Source organism: Geotrypetes seraphini, chromosome 2 (genome assembly GCF_902459505.1).
Source record: "Geotrypetes seraphini chromosome 2, aGeoSer1.1, whole genome shotgun sequence".
In the NCBI taxonomy this organism is placed as follows: domain Eukaryota; kingdom Metazoa; phylum Chordata; class Amphibia; order Gymnophiona; family Dermophiidae; genus Geotrypetes; species Geotrypetes seraphini.
The window spans coordinates 70,995,382-71,013,224 of NC_047085.1; the positions used below are offsets into that span (position 1 = coordinate 70,995,382).

At 41.7% G+C, this 17,843-nt stretch overlaps 1 protein-coding gene across 3 annotated transcripts in view; it reads right to left on the reverse strand.

Moving 5' to 3' along the window:
* The window catches only part of MTDH (metadherin), a 119,595-nt gene that overhangs the window by 16,388 nt on the left and 85,364 nt on the right, over window positions 1–17,843 (reverse strand). For all 3 annotated transcript variants that reach the window (XM_033933161.1, XM_033933159.1, XM_033933160.1), the window contains one exon: window positions 9,270–9,389. In XM_033933161.1, the coding sequence (XP_033789052.1) occupies window positions 9,270–9,389 (120 nt within the window). The remainder of the gene's footprint in view (window positions 1–9,269; window positions 9,390–17,843) is intronic.

Consider the following 17,843-nt stretch of genomic DNA (forward strand, 5'->3'; position numbering starts at 1 on the left):
GAAAAGAATAGTCTTAGAAAGAAAGAAAAGCAGATGCTATGACTTACTGTATAAAAAATAACCTCCTGATTTAAAAAATAAATAAATAAATAAATAGTAATTATTATTATTTATTTATTTGCCGCCATACCGGGGAGGTTCTAAGTGGCTCACAGCATGAGAAAAATACATATACATACATACATTTCCAATAAGAATCTCAATAAAATACAATAAAAGGCAGTACATACATTTCAATAAAATTGATGAGAATAAAAGGTACAAACATTTCAATAAAAATTGATCAAAATAAAAATGTAAACCCTGTAGGTAAGAAACATAAGAATAGAATGCAAACCTGGTTGAAATAAGAGAAAATGTAAAACCATTACGCAAAGGCTGAGAAAGGATTGTAATAAGCCTTAAAACGAGAAAATCAGTAGAGAACAGGAAGCGGAAGCATATTACACAAGCAATATGCCAGTAAACATGAAATCCCCTCAAGAGATTTAGTGAATGGATTTGTTTGTAAAAACAAAAAGAAATCGGTTAAGAGTTTTGGTTTTTTAAAAGGCTCTTTATGTACTGAAAAATAGGAGTTTAGTAAGGTTAGAGGACTACTAAAATTGGGACCTGAACCCATGAAAGCATATTTCTAAAAGGAAAGAAGTTGAATTTTTAAAACTACTGTCCCCTGTTAATGGCACGTTAGAAACTTGGGAATCAAAATATATAAAATTTTACCCAAGCAAAAATAAGGAACAGAGAATAGAGACATGATAGATGCGGCCCCGAGTAGTAGATAAGTGCCACATGAAAACATGTGTACCTTAAAAAAACAACAACAAAAAAAAACCAAACAACAACAACAATGACCTGTACCCTCTCATTTTGCTGTAGAAGAGGAATCATGGGCAACCAGAGCTTAGCCATGTGGCACCCCCCAAAAAATCAGATAAATAACTCCTGAGCCAGTGGCCTCAACTGAAGGTAAGGAGATACCGTAGAGTCTCCCGGGGGCAAGAACAACGGATGTCATCAGCAGAATTGAGAGAATCCTGGAGGGAGCCGAGACGGAGGAGACGGCAGTTGTAATCCACATTGGAACCAACGACGTCAGCAGGAAAAATTTCAACCGGACTACACTGACTGAGCAGTTCAGGATCCTGGGGCGGAAACTGAAGCTGAGATCAAGGAGGATAGCCTTCTCGGAGATCCTGCCAGTACCGAGAGCAGACGCAAAGAGACAGAGCGAACTACAAGAAATGAACGGATGGCTGAGGAGATGGTGCGAGGAGGAGGGTCTCCACTTTGTTCGAAACTGGACGACCTTCTTGGGGAAGAACAAGCTCTACAGGAGAGACGGACTGCACCTGAGCACGGCTGGGACGAGGCTGTTGGCAAGAAACATCCAAAACGCCATAGACCTAGCTTTAAACTGAGGAGTAGGGGAAAGCCGGAAGTTGATCTGGCCTCGACACACCGGACATTGGTATCAAAAAATGATACTGAGCAAGGACATCGCAAAAGAGAGCTTGGGACCGAGTGGGATCTTTTGGACAAAGGGACTGAGAGGAAATTCTTGGGCAAAGGGACTATGAGGGGCTTCTTGGACAAAGGGACTGAGTGGACACTTTTGGGCAAAGGGACTGAGTGGGAACTCTTGGACAAAGGGGCTGAGAGGGACTTTTTGGACAAAGGGACTGGGAAGGAACTTTTGGACAAAGGGGCTGAGTGGGAACCTTCAGAAAAGGGACCCACAGATGGGACTGAGATGAAAATCTTGTACAAAGGCACTGAGAGGAAACTTTTAAACAAAGGGATTGGGAGGGAACTTTTGGACAAAGGGACTGAGTGGAAATCTTCAGAAAAGGGACCCACAGATACAATGCAGGGGCCCAGTGCCCAAATGAATCTAACAGGCAGGGTCGAGAGAGTACAATGGGAGCCAGGGGACCATCCAAAAAAGGGGATACTGGCTGGGGGCAAAACGGACACGCCATGGGAGGTGGATGACCGAGTAAAGGCAAGCCAGGTGGGAGCGCCGAGCCATGGAAAGAAAACAGCAGGGCGGGCGACAAATCAGGACCTATATTGCCTCTACGCAAATGCGAGGAGCCTCAGGGCCAAAATGGGAGAATTGGAAATTATAGCCAGTCAAAAAGCCCTAGACATAATTGGAATCACAGAAACGTGGTGGGCTGATGACAATAAATGGGATGTAGTCATACCAGGGTACAAACTTTACAGGAGAGACAGGACGCACAAGAAGGGTGGAGGAATAGCGCTATACATAAAGGACTCCATACCCTCAACCAAAATGGAAACAGCAGTAAGGGCGGACGGCTTGGAATCACTATGGGTTAAGCTACCAGGAGGATCTGGAGCAGACATCAAATTGGGTCTATACTATCGTCCGCCTGGCCAATCGGAAGAAATCGACCGGGACCTGGAGACTGAACTGCGGCAGGTATGCAAAAATGGAAGTGTGGTGATGATGGGGGACTTCAACTACCCTGGGATAGACTGGAGTATCGGGCACTCAAGTTGCGAGAGAGAGACCAAATTCCTGGAAGCCACGAGGGACTGTTTCCTGGAGCAGCTGGTCACAAAACCTACACGAGGAGAAGCTACTCTTGATCTAATCTTCAGTGGACTGGGGGGACCTGCAAAGGAAGTAATAGTATTAGACCCACTGGGGAACAGCGATCACAACATGATCCAGTGCCGACTAGAACTGGGATCATCCAGGGCGAAAAGAACCACAACAACAGCGCTCAACTTCAGAAAAGGGAATTATGATGCAATGAGGAAAATGGTGGGGAAGAAACTCAACGGCAGCGCAAGAAAGATAGAGTCCGTAGAAAGCGCCTGGACCCTGCTCAAGCGTACGATGCAAGAAGCACAGAACCTGTACGTCCCCAGGTTCAGAAAAGAGTGCAAGAAAAATCGAATAAAGAACCCAGCATGGATAACGGCTGCTGTAAAAAAGGCGATCAGTGACAAGAAAGCATCGTTCAAAAAATGGAAACAGGATCAAACGCAGGCCAGCCTAAAGGACCACAAGGAAAAACAGAAGGAGTGCCACCGAGTGGTTAGGAGAGCAAAGAGGGAATATGAAGAGAGACTAGCGAGAGAGGCAAAAAATTTCAAATCATTCTTCAGGTACGTAAAGGGAAAGCAACCAGCGAGGGAGGAAGTGGGGCCCTTGGATGATGGGGATAGAAAGGGAGTAGTGAGGGAGGAAAAAGAAATAGCTGACAAGTTAAACGACTTCTTTACATCAGTCTTCACGAGGGAGGACACATCCAACATTCCGGAACCAGAGGAAATAGAAAATGGAGATCAAGATAGCAAGCTGATCCAACTAGAGGTGAGCCAGGAGGATGTCCTCAGGCAGATAGACAAGCTAAAGAGCGACAAGTCGCCAGGTCCAGACAGCATCCACCCAAGGGTGCTCAAGGAATTGAGGAATGAAATAGCAGAGACACTTCAGCAAATATGCAACCTATCCCTAAAAACTGGAGAGATCCCGGAGGACTGGAAAATAGCTAATGTCACGCCCATCTTCAAGAAGGGTTCAAGGGGCGACCCGGGAAACTACAGGCCGGTGAGCCTCACATCGGTCCCGGGAAAGATGATGGAGGCACTGATTAAGGACGGCATCTGTGATCATATCGAAAAAAATGGACAGCTAAGGTCGAGCCAGCATGGGTTCTGCAAGGGTAGGTCGTGCCTCACAAACTTGTTATACTTCTTTGAGAGGGTAAACAGCCAGGTGGACAAAGGTGAACCCATAGACATAATTTACCTAGACTTCCAGAAAGCCTTCGATAAGGTACCACATGAGCGATTGCTCAGGAAACTATGGAATCATGGGGTGCGAGGGGAGGTCCACCGATGGATCAAAAACTGGCTGTCAGACAGGAAGCAGAGGGTTGGTGTAAAGGGCCACTACTCAGACTGGCAAGGGGTCATGAGCGGGGTTCCTCAAGGGTCAGTGCTGGGACCGCTCCTGTTTAACATATTCATCGACGACCTGGAGGCGGGAACAAAATGTGAGGTCATCAAATTCGCAGATGATACCAAACTATTCAGCAGGGTTGAAACCACGGTAGATTGCAAGGATCTCCAAAGGGATCTTACGACACTGGAAGAATGGGCGAAAAAGTGGCAAATGAGCTTCAACGTGGGGAAATGCAAGGTCATGCATATAGGGAGAAGGAACCCGATGTTCACTTACAAAATGGGGGGAACAATGCTAGGGGTCAGTAAGCTGGAAAGAGACCTGGGAGTGATGGTAGACACGACATTGAAGGCGTCAGCACAGTGCGCCACAGCCTCGAGGAAAGCAAACCAAATGCTAGGTATCATTAAGAAGGGTATCTCGACCAGAACGAAGGAAGTCATCCTGCCACTGTACCGGGCTATGGTGCGCCCCCATCTGGAATACTGTGTACAGTACTGGTCACCGTACCTCAAAAAGGACATGGCAATGCTTGAGGGAGTCCAGAGAAGAGCAACTAAACTGATTAAGGGTATGGAAAACCTTACATACACTGACAGACTGAAAAGGCTGGGGCTGTTCTCCCTGGAGAAGCGGAGACTCAGAGGAGATATGATAGAGACCTTCAAGATCCTGAGGGGCATCGAAAAGGTTGACAAGGACAGATTTTTCAATTTGAAAGAAACCACAAGAACAAGGGGACACTCGATGAAATTGAAGGGGGACAGGTTTAGAACAAACGCAAGGAAATTTTTTTTCACACAGAGGGTGGTGGACACATGGAACACCCTTCCGGAAGCCGTGATAGGAAATAGCACAGTACAGGGTTTCAAGGAAGACCTGGATAGGTTCCTGGAGGACAAAGGGATTGAGGGGTACAGATAAGAGCAGTGGAAGGTTTAGAGATAAGTGTAGAGGTGGGTATAAAATTAGTCAGGGACTGCTGCTCAGGCAATATGCCTGATGGGCCGCCGCGTGAACGGACCGCTGGGCAGGATGGACCTCTGGTCTGCCCCGGCGGAGGCGACTACTTATGTTCTTATGTAGTTGAGAGCGACCTAACTAAACAAAAAGCGGCAATGTGCCTGCAGAGTTGAGATGCTGAAAAGAATCTTCTTGAGAAGCAATAGAGGTACTTCCAGAAAAGTGGTCACAAGTAGCAGAAACATGCAACCAGAAGGAGAAAACCTCAGTGTTGCACAGAGAGGTATGCAATGGAGAAAAAAAATGAAGAGACTAGAATTGCTGGAGCAGAAGCTTAATACCAGAGGTCCAGCAAAAAACCTAAGTAGACTCAGAATAAGGTCTTCTACTCTTTAACTTTACTAGAAATGACCAATCTTCTTCTTTTGTAACCCAACTTTATAACTCTTTTGTAATCCGCCTTGAAACGCAAGGTAATGGCGGAATAGAAATCTCTAATGTAATGTAAATAGAAACCAGAGAAATGTGCAAGAACATTTTCCTCACCCAAATCCATTGAAGGAACTACGGGTAGGATGAAATGCACACCACGATATTTCCTACAGAAATATAGAAGCATAATAGCAGCAAAAAGTTAAACAGATCAACCACTCTGCCATTCTGCAGCAGCTCCGAATTCTTCTCTACGAAAAAGTTAAGTAAATTAACCCTGCTAGAACATTGTGAAATGGTTGTAGCAAGAGATCACACAAGGTCAACTAAAAAATTTTTATTAATTTTTTAATGACTTCCAGATAATTTAAGAATGATTCCGATGGTGGATCAAGATTATAGGTTTTCAGTGCCACCATGGACGGATTCCGAGTCTATTCATGAAGAATGAGTCCTACAAAGAGATGTGACTGTACTACGTTAACAGGAACAAATATACTATCAGTAAGAGATAAAAAGGAGTTGACCTAGGTATAGTCTAGAGCAGTGGTTCCCAACCCTGTCTGGAGGACCACCAGGCCAATCAGGTTTTCAGAATAGCCCTAATGAATATGCATGGAGCAGATTTGCATGCCTCTCACTTCCATTATATGCAAATCTCTCTCATGCATATTCATTAGGGCTAGCCTGAAAACCAGATTGGCCTGGTGGTCTTCCAGGACAAGGTTGGGAACCAGTGGTCTAGACTCTAGAGGTCACAACCTATAAACAATGTTAGATGAGATCCCAGCATGCTGCAGAGAAGTGTAACAAGTAGAATAGTAATGCACTGAATGCGGATCAATATAAAACCCAAGAACCTGTGACAAAGGTACAGCTTGGTACAATGCTACTATGCGGTGCTACAAAACTTGCATACTCTCATTGTGCCCAAGCAAGTTCATTTTCTCCACCTAGAGATTAAAAATGAATCTGAAAGATAGGGATGTAACCTGTGTAGAATGCAGAGTAGGAACAGGTTAGAATTATAATCTTCAATATATTGGAATTTGGGTAATGCACACTGATGCTCAAAAATACAACCCTCTGACTTTAGACCATGTGCGTGAAACCCTCGGTCCGGAAGTAATGGAATAAAATAAACATCCTAAAAAGGATGTAGTGGCCTCCTCCTCCCCTACAGTCACTCCTAAATCTCCAGATTCCTTTAGAATAGAAAAAGGAGATGGGAGTAAAGGGTGTTGTGGGCATTGCCCATTAAACAATAGAAAATTCATGTGTAGGGACAGATACTTCACGGAAATTGTACGAGTATCCTGGAAAGTACTGTATGGTACAGTGGGAGGCGTGCTTCAGTAAAAAACCTGGTTGATCCTGCTTAGAGGATAAAGCAGTGAACCATTTATAGGTTTAGAAAATTTCCTGAAGGAAAAGTCCAAACAAAAAAGACCCCCAAAAGGGAAATTTCATCAGCTTAACCTTAGATGCTGCATCCACCGACCAAGCCTGGAGCCACAAGGTACGACGAACAGCCACCTCGAGAGCTATGGACTTGGCTGACACCCACAACAGGTCATATATGGCATGAGAGAGATAAGAAGCACCCATCTCAATTTTGGCTACTTCCTGTTCCACTAAGGGCCAGTCATCAGACTCACAGTCAAGGACATGCTCGGCCCACCATAAACAAGCTCGAGCTACCAGACCTCCACATATCGCCGCCTGGACCACTAGAGCAGTGACATCAAAATTCTGCTTAATGAGGGACTCTAACCTACGCTCTTCAGAGTACTTCAAGGCTGAGCCACCCTCAACGGGCACCGTATGCTGTTTCATGATGGCCGATACTACCTCATCCACCACTGGTGACTTCAAGATATCTCTATCCCCCTCTGGGATGGGATACAGGTGAGCCATAGAGTGCGCAAAACAAAAAGGCGCCTCCGGCAATTTCCACTGTGCAAGCACAATATCCCTAATATCCTGATGCATAGGAAAAGAGCGGGAAGCTGAGGGGATCCCCTGAAGCAGAGGGTCCACCACATGCAGGGGCTCCTTCACGTCTTCCGAGGAGACCCGAAGAATAAGCTCCTGGAGCTCTTCCCGCTGAAAGATGTGCAGCACAGACACATCGGCGCCAGCTGATGGACCCAAAAAACACCAGCGGCATCCGTCCCCCCGAGAGGATCCTGGAGGTCTCCCAAAGGGTCCAGGTCCTCATCAAGAGAAAACTGCTCCTCATATCCAAAATTGTCCCAAGAGACCCTTGGTCACTTGGACGAGAGTGGAGATGGAGACAAAACCAGCGCTGAGGGGGGGGGCTGAACCGGAGTGGACGCAGAGGGACACCCCCCACCCGTGGCGGAAGCAGGACCCCCTGCCACCTGAAGTTAAGCCTTACATAAGGCAAAAACAAAATCAGGGGAAAAAAACTTCTGGCAGCCCAATGGGACTCACTGCCAAAGCAGAGAACCCAGAAGAAACCTGCCCGTCTCTCCAATACAGGGGGAAGGTCATCTGAGGCTGTAGACAAAATGGAGGCGCTTCCCACCAAAAGCGGAGCAAAGTCTGACGAAAAACAAGCCCCCGAGGCCTGTAGCGGCTGAGAAGCCTAAACCTTCCCAGCCGCAAAAGCAGGCAAGCTGGCGGCAGCAGTAAGGGAGTTCCCAGCAGCTTCAGCAGTAAGGGAAACCTTATTTCACTGACCGTCGGCAGCTGAGGAAATCCCTGCGTGGGCAATGGGGGAAGCCCAGGCTTCCTTGCTGTCAGCTGCCAGCACGCGAGATACTTGCAACTGGGAATCGTGGTAGCTGACACCAGAAGATGACGAGGATTCCTTCGCGGCAGCCTGCTCACCATGAGCACAGGCCGGCCGAAGCTACCTTGTGTCTGGAGCACAATGAACATTTTTTCCCTTTAAAATTACTCATTGCGCAATATGCGACCTAGCTAAAAGGAAAGGTGCTGGTTAAGAATAAAAATACAAGTACACTAAATAGAGGGCTCTCTTCAGACCAGCATTGCCTCAGGACTTTTTTTTTTCCAGAATAGACTCCACTGGCTCTCTAAGACATATGCCTTGCTGGTATTGGTGGCAAGGCTTACAGCTGAGGAACCTCTACAAAATACTGGGGAGGTGGAGGAAAGGGGGGAGGGACTCAATGTGTGACCCGAGTGTGACACCCCTGAGGTCAGACGGACCCCCAAAAGAGGTCCCCCCTAAGCTCAGTCCGGCACCTGACGGGGACAAGGAGCACTACACAAAGTCCAACAGCCCCACACTAACCAAGGGAAGACTGGCATAGCTTACCACACCTGCTGCAGACTGAGTTTTATCTCAGTTTCCACCTGCTGGTCATGGTGAGCTATTACCCCCATCAGTGAACTGTACCGGTCTGGAGAGATGCTAAAGAACATCCATTTATCAATATTCTTACCCTGATCCTTCATTGCTCTAATCATAGCAAACATCCTTTTATCAGAATCTTAATCAACTGATGATCCCATTACAGTTTTCTTAAGATAGGCAGGATTTAAATTTACCCTGACCACCATATCTATGTTCCTTTCAAGCAAAGCACATGAGCAATCGCTCATATATTTTACATGGTCATTTGCAAAAATACTGATCCTCAAACAAAATTAACTATAAAAAATTAAACTAAATCAAATCAATAACCATACAGTGTATGTGCAAAGATTTTTTGGTGCTATATATAGAACTGCATTGCTAATACTGGGATCAAAAACTGTTCTATAGAACTTGTTGCTCACACGCAAAAAAAAAAAAACGCACCCAACCAATCAGAGAAAGCACTGCACCATGTGTGTCTGCCTAATTAAAGAAGCCAAATCATTAATTTTTATTCTGAGATGTTATCTATGCAAATAAAGTCTGAGGATCATTCAAGTTCTTCTGAATACATACCTCAGCTGGTTCACTAGTGCTTATGGTCTTCATAGGAAAAATGATTTCCTGCTGTGGTTGGACATGCAAGTTATCCTCCTGGAAATCATTTCCAACTTCTCTATCCACATCTTCTGGGTCCTACAAAAGGAAAGAAAAATGTTAATACTTGTATTTGAATGCAAACATCATACTGTCTCTAACTGGCTTATGGCTTAGCAAAAGAACTCCATGTACTTTGCGTGATCATCTAAAATTAATACAATAAAAAAATCTGACAGATAGAAAAATACATGTATGAGAATGCAGCATTAATTATTCTAAATTGTGTGCAAGTTACCTGGAAATGCTGCAAGGGCTCTGTCCTGCCCAGCAACACGTCTCCAGTACTCAGGTCATCCTAAAGCACCATGAAAGGCTTATCTTCTAGTAACTTATGGGGCTTTACTTCTCTGAATCCTTTACAAACAGCAGATTGCCCCAAAAGAGAAGCCTGCAAAGTTGGGTCTTGGAAGCTATACCTGCTGTCTAAATTCTGAGTGCTTAAGTAGGTTCTTAGCTGCGGCTACCATACCTCCAGCCAAGGCTCTAATGAGATCATACAAGGAATCTACTACTTAAGTTCACTGCCAGGCGACATTTCAGACCAGTTCTTGTCCCCCTGGCTGTCCATCCTTCAGAATCCATCAGAGATAAGGTCTGGATACACAGGTACTTCAGACTGTTGCCCTAAGGATACAATCTCAAAGGCCTTCTTCAAGAGGGTTTGCAGCTTCCAGTCCTGGATATCCTTCAATGTTGCTCCATTCTGTATGGGGAAAGTGATGTCTTAGTTATGGCTGTTATCCTTTTTCCTCTAGAACTGGTAGGTACAGTTTCTCCAGGTCCATCCAACCTGGAGACTGCCATCAAATGCCTCCAAGTCAGCTGCAACCATAGCATGAACTGCTTGGTGAATCAGAAAAGCCTTCATGGGCTTATATATGCCAGATGAGATCCCCCAAAAGTCCCAACTAACCAGTCTACTTACGGGTCATCCTCTTCCACCTCCAGGGATTTCTCTTCCTTCAAGAAGTCTAGCATCAATGTCTTCCTGTCAGCCATTCGAGGCCCTCCCCTTTTTCTGAACTTCTACTACAGAAGACCAACTTTAAGCCTCTTCCTGTGCAAGCTCCTCTAAACCTCCAATCCCTGGGATCTATAGCTTGGCCCACAGGGATCTCAACTCACTACATTTTATTTGAAAGAGTGGATAAAGATGAGCTTGTTGATACTGCATATCTGAATTTTCAGAAGGTGTTTGACAAAGTACCTTAAGACTCCTGAAGAAATGAGAAAGAAATGGAATAGGAGGCAGTATCATATTGTGGATTAAGCAGTAGTTAAAAAGATAGACAAAGTCGGGTTGAATAATCAATATTCTCCATGGAGAAGAATTAAATAGTAATGTTCCTCAAGGACATGCGCTGGGATTACTAAGTTTTAATATATTTGTAGATGACCTGGAAACAGGAATGAGTAAGGTGATTCTTTTCTTCAAAACCATTTCAATGTAAACCATTTAGGATTTCTGTTTTAAAATTCATGGTATATCAAGAAACTGTGAACAACAGTATCAGCAGCAAATTTGATTACAGTTCAAAGTTGTTAAATCACAAGGAAAACTGCAAGAGAAACTTACAAGACTAAGAAATATGGAATCCAAATTACAGACAAAATTTAATGTACGTGCAAAGAGATGCATGTATGGAAGATGAACCCCAAAACTGTATGATGCAAGATTCCACATTAGGAGTTCCCGCCCAGGAAAATAATATGGGTGTTACCGTTTATGATACTTTGAAATCATCTGCTCATTGTGACATTGTAGCTAAGAAATCAAATACTACAAATCAGGGTACAATTTAACAAACTATCTATCCAAAAAGTATTTGATACATAGAACTAGAAAGGCTTTCTACTTAAATGCACTATATTTATTAAATAACTCAAATCACAGCACCATTTTACATATTAAACAAAATGAATGAATCCATCTTGCACTTCCAATTGATAAAATCTGTATTGTCCACCTGGGTTGCAGCCTGGAGGAAGAAAACCTGGAGCTTGTACTCAGTTCATTCCAAGACCTTTTCTGAATAAAGTCAACCTGTTCCACCTCATAGTCTGTGTGTTTTATTGTATTTCTCCAATGTTCTAACAAGCGTTTGCTGATTCTTAGACAAAGATGATAAAATGCCTTATTCTAATTCAGACTGTATCCTGCCAGCCCAATACACTATATTTATTAAATAACTGAAATCATAGCACCATTTTACTTATTAAACAAAATGAATGAATCCATCTTGCACTTCCAATTGATAAAATCTGTATTGTCTACCTGGGCAGCAGCCCGGTGGAAGAAAACCTGGAGCTTGTACTCAGTTCATTCCAAGACCTTTTCTGAATGAACTGAGTACAAGCTCCAGGTTTTCTTCCACCAGGCTGCTGCCTAGGTGGACAATACAGATTTTATCAATTGGAAGTGCAAGATGGATTCATTCATTTTGTTTAATATGTAAAATGGTACTGTGATTTGAGTTATTTAATAAATATAGTGTATTTAAGTAAGAAATCAAATAGAGATTAGGAAAGAAATGGAGATAATAGATTATGTATTTATATCACTCCACTCTTACTATGCAATTTTGGTCACCACATTTAAGAAAAGGAACAAAGAATGGTGACCAAAATGATAAAAGCGGATGGGATATCTCCCCCATGAGGATAGTTTGAAAAGGCTAGAGCTCTTCACTTTTTTCATCTCCAACACAAATATGGACATACTATAGATATGATCTTAACTCCTCATGTACACTGTACAATATCATCTATTTCTATTTCAACCTTTCCATGTATTGATCACTCTAATTCATTATATACCACACCAAAAGAAATTTAGAATTAATCAAAGTCTTACTAATAATAATAATAACTTTATTTATTAATGTTAGGGATTTTAAAAAGCTAACCATTTCTACTACTGAGTCCCATTTTAATCCTATTATAGATTCTTTAAAAAAAATTATCTATATCTGAACCAGACTACCCAATAGAAATCTAATCTCCAGACCCTACTTGAGAATACAGCTCCTTGGATAGCTTTCTAATTCAATTAATAGAAATTCTGATCCATGGTATAATCACAGACATCGTCTACTAAAACAAGAAGTTAGATCTCTAGAATGTAAATGGTGTCAGCATAAAACAATAATGACGAGGTCACGTAAGGCTATGGTGCTGTGCGGTTGCTGAACGGCTCGGCTCCTTCTTCACTTCTCCTGGCCCGACCTCTAATCTGGTGTATTTTTATTTCTTTTAACATCAGGGACGATTGAAGCAGTTCTATGGCGGCAAAAGCGCTTAAGAAAAGAGAAAGACGGGAGGCATGGCTTGGAAGCCTAACATGGTGGAGGCTTAATTGGTGAGCTCCGTACCTCCACAAGCCTTTGTTATACTTTTGTTAATTAATTCGCTCAATTTGAATAATTTCGCTTAGCAAATGTGTCCACAACGCGTCAAGCCAAAAATGAATCGGCATTTCAGGGAGGAAATGTGAAGAGGGCCAAAGCAGACCCACCGACTCCTTCCAGAGTGACGTTGCTGCCGGAGGAAGCTATGGACAACGCAGGCATTATAGCGGAGCTGAAAGCTATAATGCTAGAGGTTAAGGAGGAAGTAGTCAATCTTGCTAAAAAGATGGAAATCTTTTACAAATTGAAACCAGACTAGAAAATGCAGAGGAAACTTTGAATCAATATAAGGCTGACCATCAGATAATTCACAGTATGGAAAAGAGACTTGAAAATATGGAAAACAGGTCTAGAAGGAATAATTTGAGTTTTAAATTTACTCGAAGGATTGGAAGGGAAAGATACAATAGCTTTCTTGGAAAAATTTATTCCCAAATTAATGCCACTTAACCCACGTTTTCTGTTGGAGATAGAAAGGGCTCATAGAATCCCTTTCAGATCAAATGCATGGGGGATTCCAAGGCCGTTAATATTCAGAGTAATGAGGCATCAGCAGGCTATAGAAATTTTAAATTTTGCTAAATCTAATAATGATATAAAAATAAAGGGGCAAAATTAATTTTCATACCTGATTTTGCCAAAGCCACGGCTGAAAAACGGAAAAAATTCCTACAATTAAGACCTAAACTGAAGGAACTAGGAGCAAAGTATGGTCTTATGTACCTGGCAATAATGAAGATTCCTGTCAATTTGAAGAACCAGAAGATCTCATTGAATTTCTTAATCAGCAAAAAGAACCTATTTGATACTACTTTAAGGGGGAAAATGGCATGGAGAAATGTGGATTTATGGTATTGCATAAAAACAATTATCTTATAAGATGGGATGATAGAAACTGGAAAATGAACAGACAATAACATTCAACATGATTTAAAATATTTCACATAAATTATTAATCGCCCAACATTGAAAGAAATATGGATTCTAACATATAACGCTAAGCTATGAAATCCTGACATGAACTGTTTGGTGTTTGACTGGAAATATTTGAACTTCGGTATCTGAGAACTGGATTGGTTTAACCTAAGTTTTAAAGATATAACGAAAATCCACAGAGAAAAAGAAAAAGGCTAAAGAATCGACTTGAAATTATACTACATTGATGATATATGAGGAAAGAATGTATATTCATTCAGAAGCGAGCCTCTTCAACTGCTATTTTCGATATTGGAGGATCAGTAAGGTTTGTGTTACTAAAAGCGGCAAAGAAATATTATAAACAAAGACCCGTATCTGACATAACTGGTTAAATACAATCCACAGGAAGATCGTAAATGGAATGGATTTTAATGAACGAGATGGTTACTTGTTTAAGAGAATGGTAACAAAAGCATAAATAAGATCTGTCTAATTTGTAAAGAAAACTAGTTGGATGAATAATTGATGAGAGAAACCGAAACGGAAACATGAAATACTAAAGTAAAATTACATAGTTTTGATGAATATAAAAGGTTCCTTCATTAAAAAATTTAAATGTATTTATTTATTGAAAGATTTTTTATTAAGAGATTTCTTCATACAAACAAGTCTCTTTATATATGCATTTCAATAGCGCAGGAATGTCACTTGTTTTATATCAAATTGATGAATCTTTTATTGTTTAAGGTTAAAAATTTTCAAGATAATTAAATAATTCAGGAAGTAAATTGGTTTACAAGGAAAGAAGGTTTTAGAATATTGATTAAAAGGGGAAAGGGTATGTTTTATGTGAAATTAAATTTAATATAAATGAAAGATAAAGAATTAACTCACTAACATTTTTAAACAACATCAATTATAGGATACTAGTCTTATAGCCCGTTACATTAACGGGTGCTAGAATATGTGTGTGTGTGTGTCTGTATTTCTTTCTTTCTCTCTCTCTCCTTAGCCTGTTTCTGTATTTCTTTCTTTTTCTTCGGCTGTCCACCACCACCCCTTGCCTGCTCCCCCCGTCCATTCTCCCTTCCTTTTACCTCCCCTGTGTCCACCACCACCCCTTCACTACTCCCCTTATCCAGCAGCAGCCCTTCTACCTTTGTTTTAACTCCCCCCTGTCCAGCAGCACCTCTTTTCTGCTCCCCCTGTCCAACAGTAGGCCTCTCTTCCTTTTTTTGCCCCCCCTCCATCAGCTCCTCTTCCTCTGTCCAGCAGCACCTCTTTTCTGCTCCGTCTGTCCAGCAGTAGGCTTCCCTTCCTTTTTTTGCCCCCTCCATCAGCACCTCTTCCCCTGTCCAGCAGCACCTCTTTTCTACTCCCCCTGTCCAGCAGTAGGCCTCCCTTCCCTTTTTTGCCCCCCCCTCCATCAGCACCTCTTCTCATGTCCAGCAGCAACCCTTACCTCCGTTCTTTTTTGTATGCCCTCCACCGACATCCACCTCAAGCTGCCACGGCCTGCAGGCACCGACAGCCTCTGTGGCCTGCTCCCACTCCCTCCTCGCCGTCACGCGACGTTCCCCCCTCCCCCGGGGAAGCTTCCGGCTTCGGTAGCCTCCCGTCTGTGCGCACACATCTGCGGGAGGAGGAGGAAGCCGGGTTTGCGCGGAGCAGCAATGGCAGCAGCTCGGCCATGCAGCCAACGCTAGACAGAGCCGGGATCGGGCATGGACCTTGCTTAGCCCAGGCCAGCTCCTCACTTCGCTCGTGGAGGCGATCGGCAGCTGGCTGCGGTCCTCAGCCCGCTTTCAAAGTTAATTTTTTAGTTCAAAGCAGACGCCGTAGCTCCTCTCTCGATCCCCACCTGGTGCGGTTCGAGAGAGGAACCGCGGTGGTGGCTTGAGCTAAGAAATGAACTTTGTCAGGTAATTGCAAGTGTTCAAGCCCACTGCCAGAGAGAGAGAGAGAGAGAGAGAGATGCTAGTAAGCGCGCATGCACACTCTTGTGGCCACATCCCGACAGATCAGATCTCGGGAAACACGCGGCAAGAGTGCGCATGCGCGCTTAGCATTTTGTTATTATAGATAAAGGGATAAATTAATATGTATGTTAAGGGTCACAATATTTTTAAACAGATCCAAGTGTGTGTTATATCAATATCATTATACTATTTTTTCATAATGAATTTAGAATATGGTTATTATTATATGGTTATTATGGTTATTATATTATGAATATGGTTATTATATTATGAATAAATATAGTTATTATTCATAAGAGATCTCATGATATTAAGAAAATATTTCCCTTAATACATTGAAATTAAAAAATAAAATGATACTTCCAAATTTTATTAGATGTTTATAGTAAAATGTTCAGAGATTAGAAAGAATTTTAATATTTCACAAATGGTTTGATGAATATAGAAATTTGAACATATGATTTATTGGGATTAATTAACTTGTATGTATAGGATGATAATTTGTTCATATTCTTTAATCAAATGTTATATAGATACACTTACTATTATTTATTTATAATCAATCAATTTATAAAATGAATTTGATTAATATAAGGTTTGGGGGGGAGTTTTGGGATTTAGCTTCACATTAACACTTCCAAGCAGTCAAAATTTGCAGGAGGGAGGGAGAGTAAAGGGGATAAATGGGTAGTGAAAAGGTACATTATTTACTTATCGATTAATAAAGGGGAACTAATGGGAATATGTTATGGAATGTCAATACATGATATCAAAAATGATTATTAAATTTTTTTCTTTGAATGTTAATGGCCTCAACCATCCGATTAAAAGAAAGAAGACTCTTAATTTTTAGAAGCAGACATATTACATTCAAGAAACTCACCTTTTGGCAATCGAATCATTAAAGTTAGAGGGAGATTGGGTGAAACATTGTTTTTATGCCCCAGCTGTGGGTAAAAAAGCAGGGGTAGCTATTTTAATAAATAGAAAATGTTCTGGAAGCTTTAGATTAATTTCTGCAGATGTCGTGGGAAGATGGGTTCAAGTAGACATGAGTTTAGGGAATGATACCTTGACGCTAGTTAATGTATACGCACCTAATTCGGGTCAAATGGAGTTTTTAAAAAATCTCTTCAACAGTTGATTTTACCATTGGCTACAAACAAATTGATTGTGGCTGGAGATTTCAATGCAGTTATGGATCCTTTGATAGATAAAAAATCAAGTAGAATATTGAAATCTTTAGGTTTGGAAAATTTAGTACTATCTTGTGGACTAAAAGAAATATGGAGGATATTACATTTTAAAGATCAGGAATTTTCGTTTTGTTCAAGTACACAAATCATTTTTCAGAATAGATTATTTTTTTGTGTCAGATACTTTAATTCAGCAAGTCACAAGAGCCATCACTGATCCAATTATTTTCTCAGACCATGAAGGAATATGGATAGAATTACTAATAACAGATCAAGATAATAGTAGACCTGTTTGGAGATTTAATAATGCTCTGCTTGCTGAAGACAATTTTATTAAAGATGTACAACAAAAAATTTATGAATATTTCCAATTTAATTCTTCAGAAGAAATCTCTTTAGAAACTCTGTGGGATGCTTTTAAAGCTACTATGAAAGGACATACTGCCTAAGCCAAATAAAGATCCTACTCTGGTCTCAAACTACAGGCCTATTTCATTGATCAATGTGGATGGGAAATTGTTGGCAAAGACTCTAGCCTTAAGATTGGCTAAGGCTCTCCCGTATATCATTGGAATGCATTAGACAGTGTTTGTTGCTCAAAGGTATTCCTCTAATAACACCAGATTGGCGTTTCATATGCTGAACTTAACAAAAACTTTAAAAGATCCAGCTTTCTCTGTGTCACTAGATGCAGAGAAGGCTTTTGATCGTGTGGAATGGACCTTTATTTTTCAGTCCATGAAATGATTTGGAATTGGTTCAGGATTTATACGAATGATTCAAGACCTTGTATAATTCCTCCTCTGCTAAATTGTATATTAATAATAATTTTTCAGAGAGTTTTGATCTAAGAAGGGGAGTTAGACAAGGGTGTCCATTGTCTCCTTTATTGTTTGATATTGTATTGGAACCCCTGTTATTAGCAATACAACAATCAAGGGAGATTCAGGGTATTCCATATTCAAATCGGGAATATAAAGTTTCAGCTTA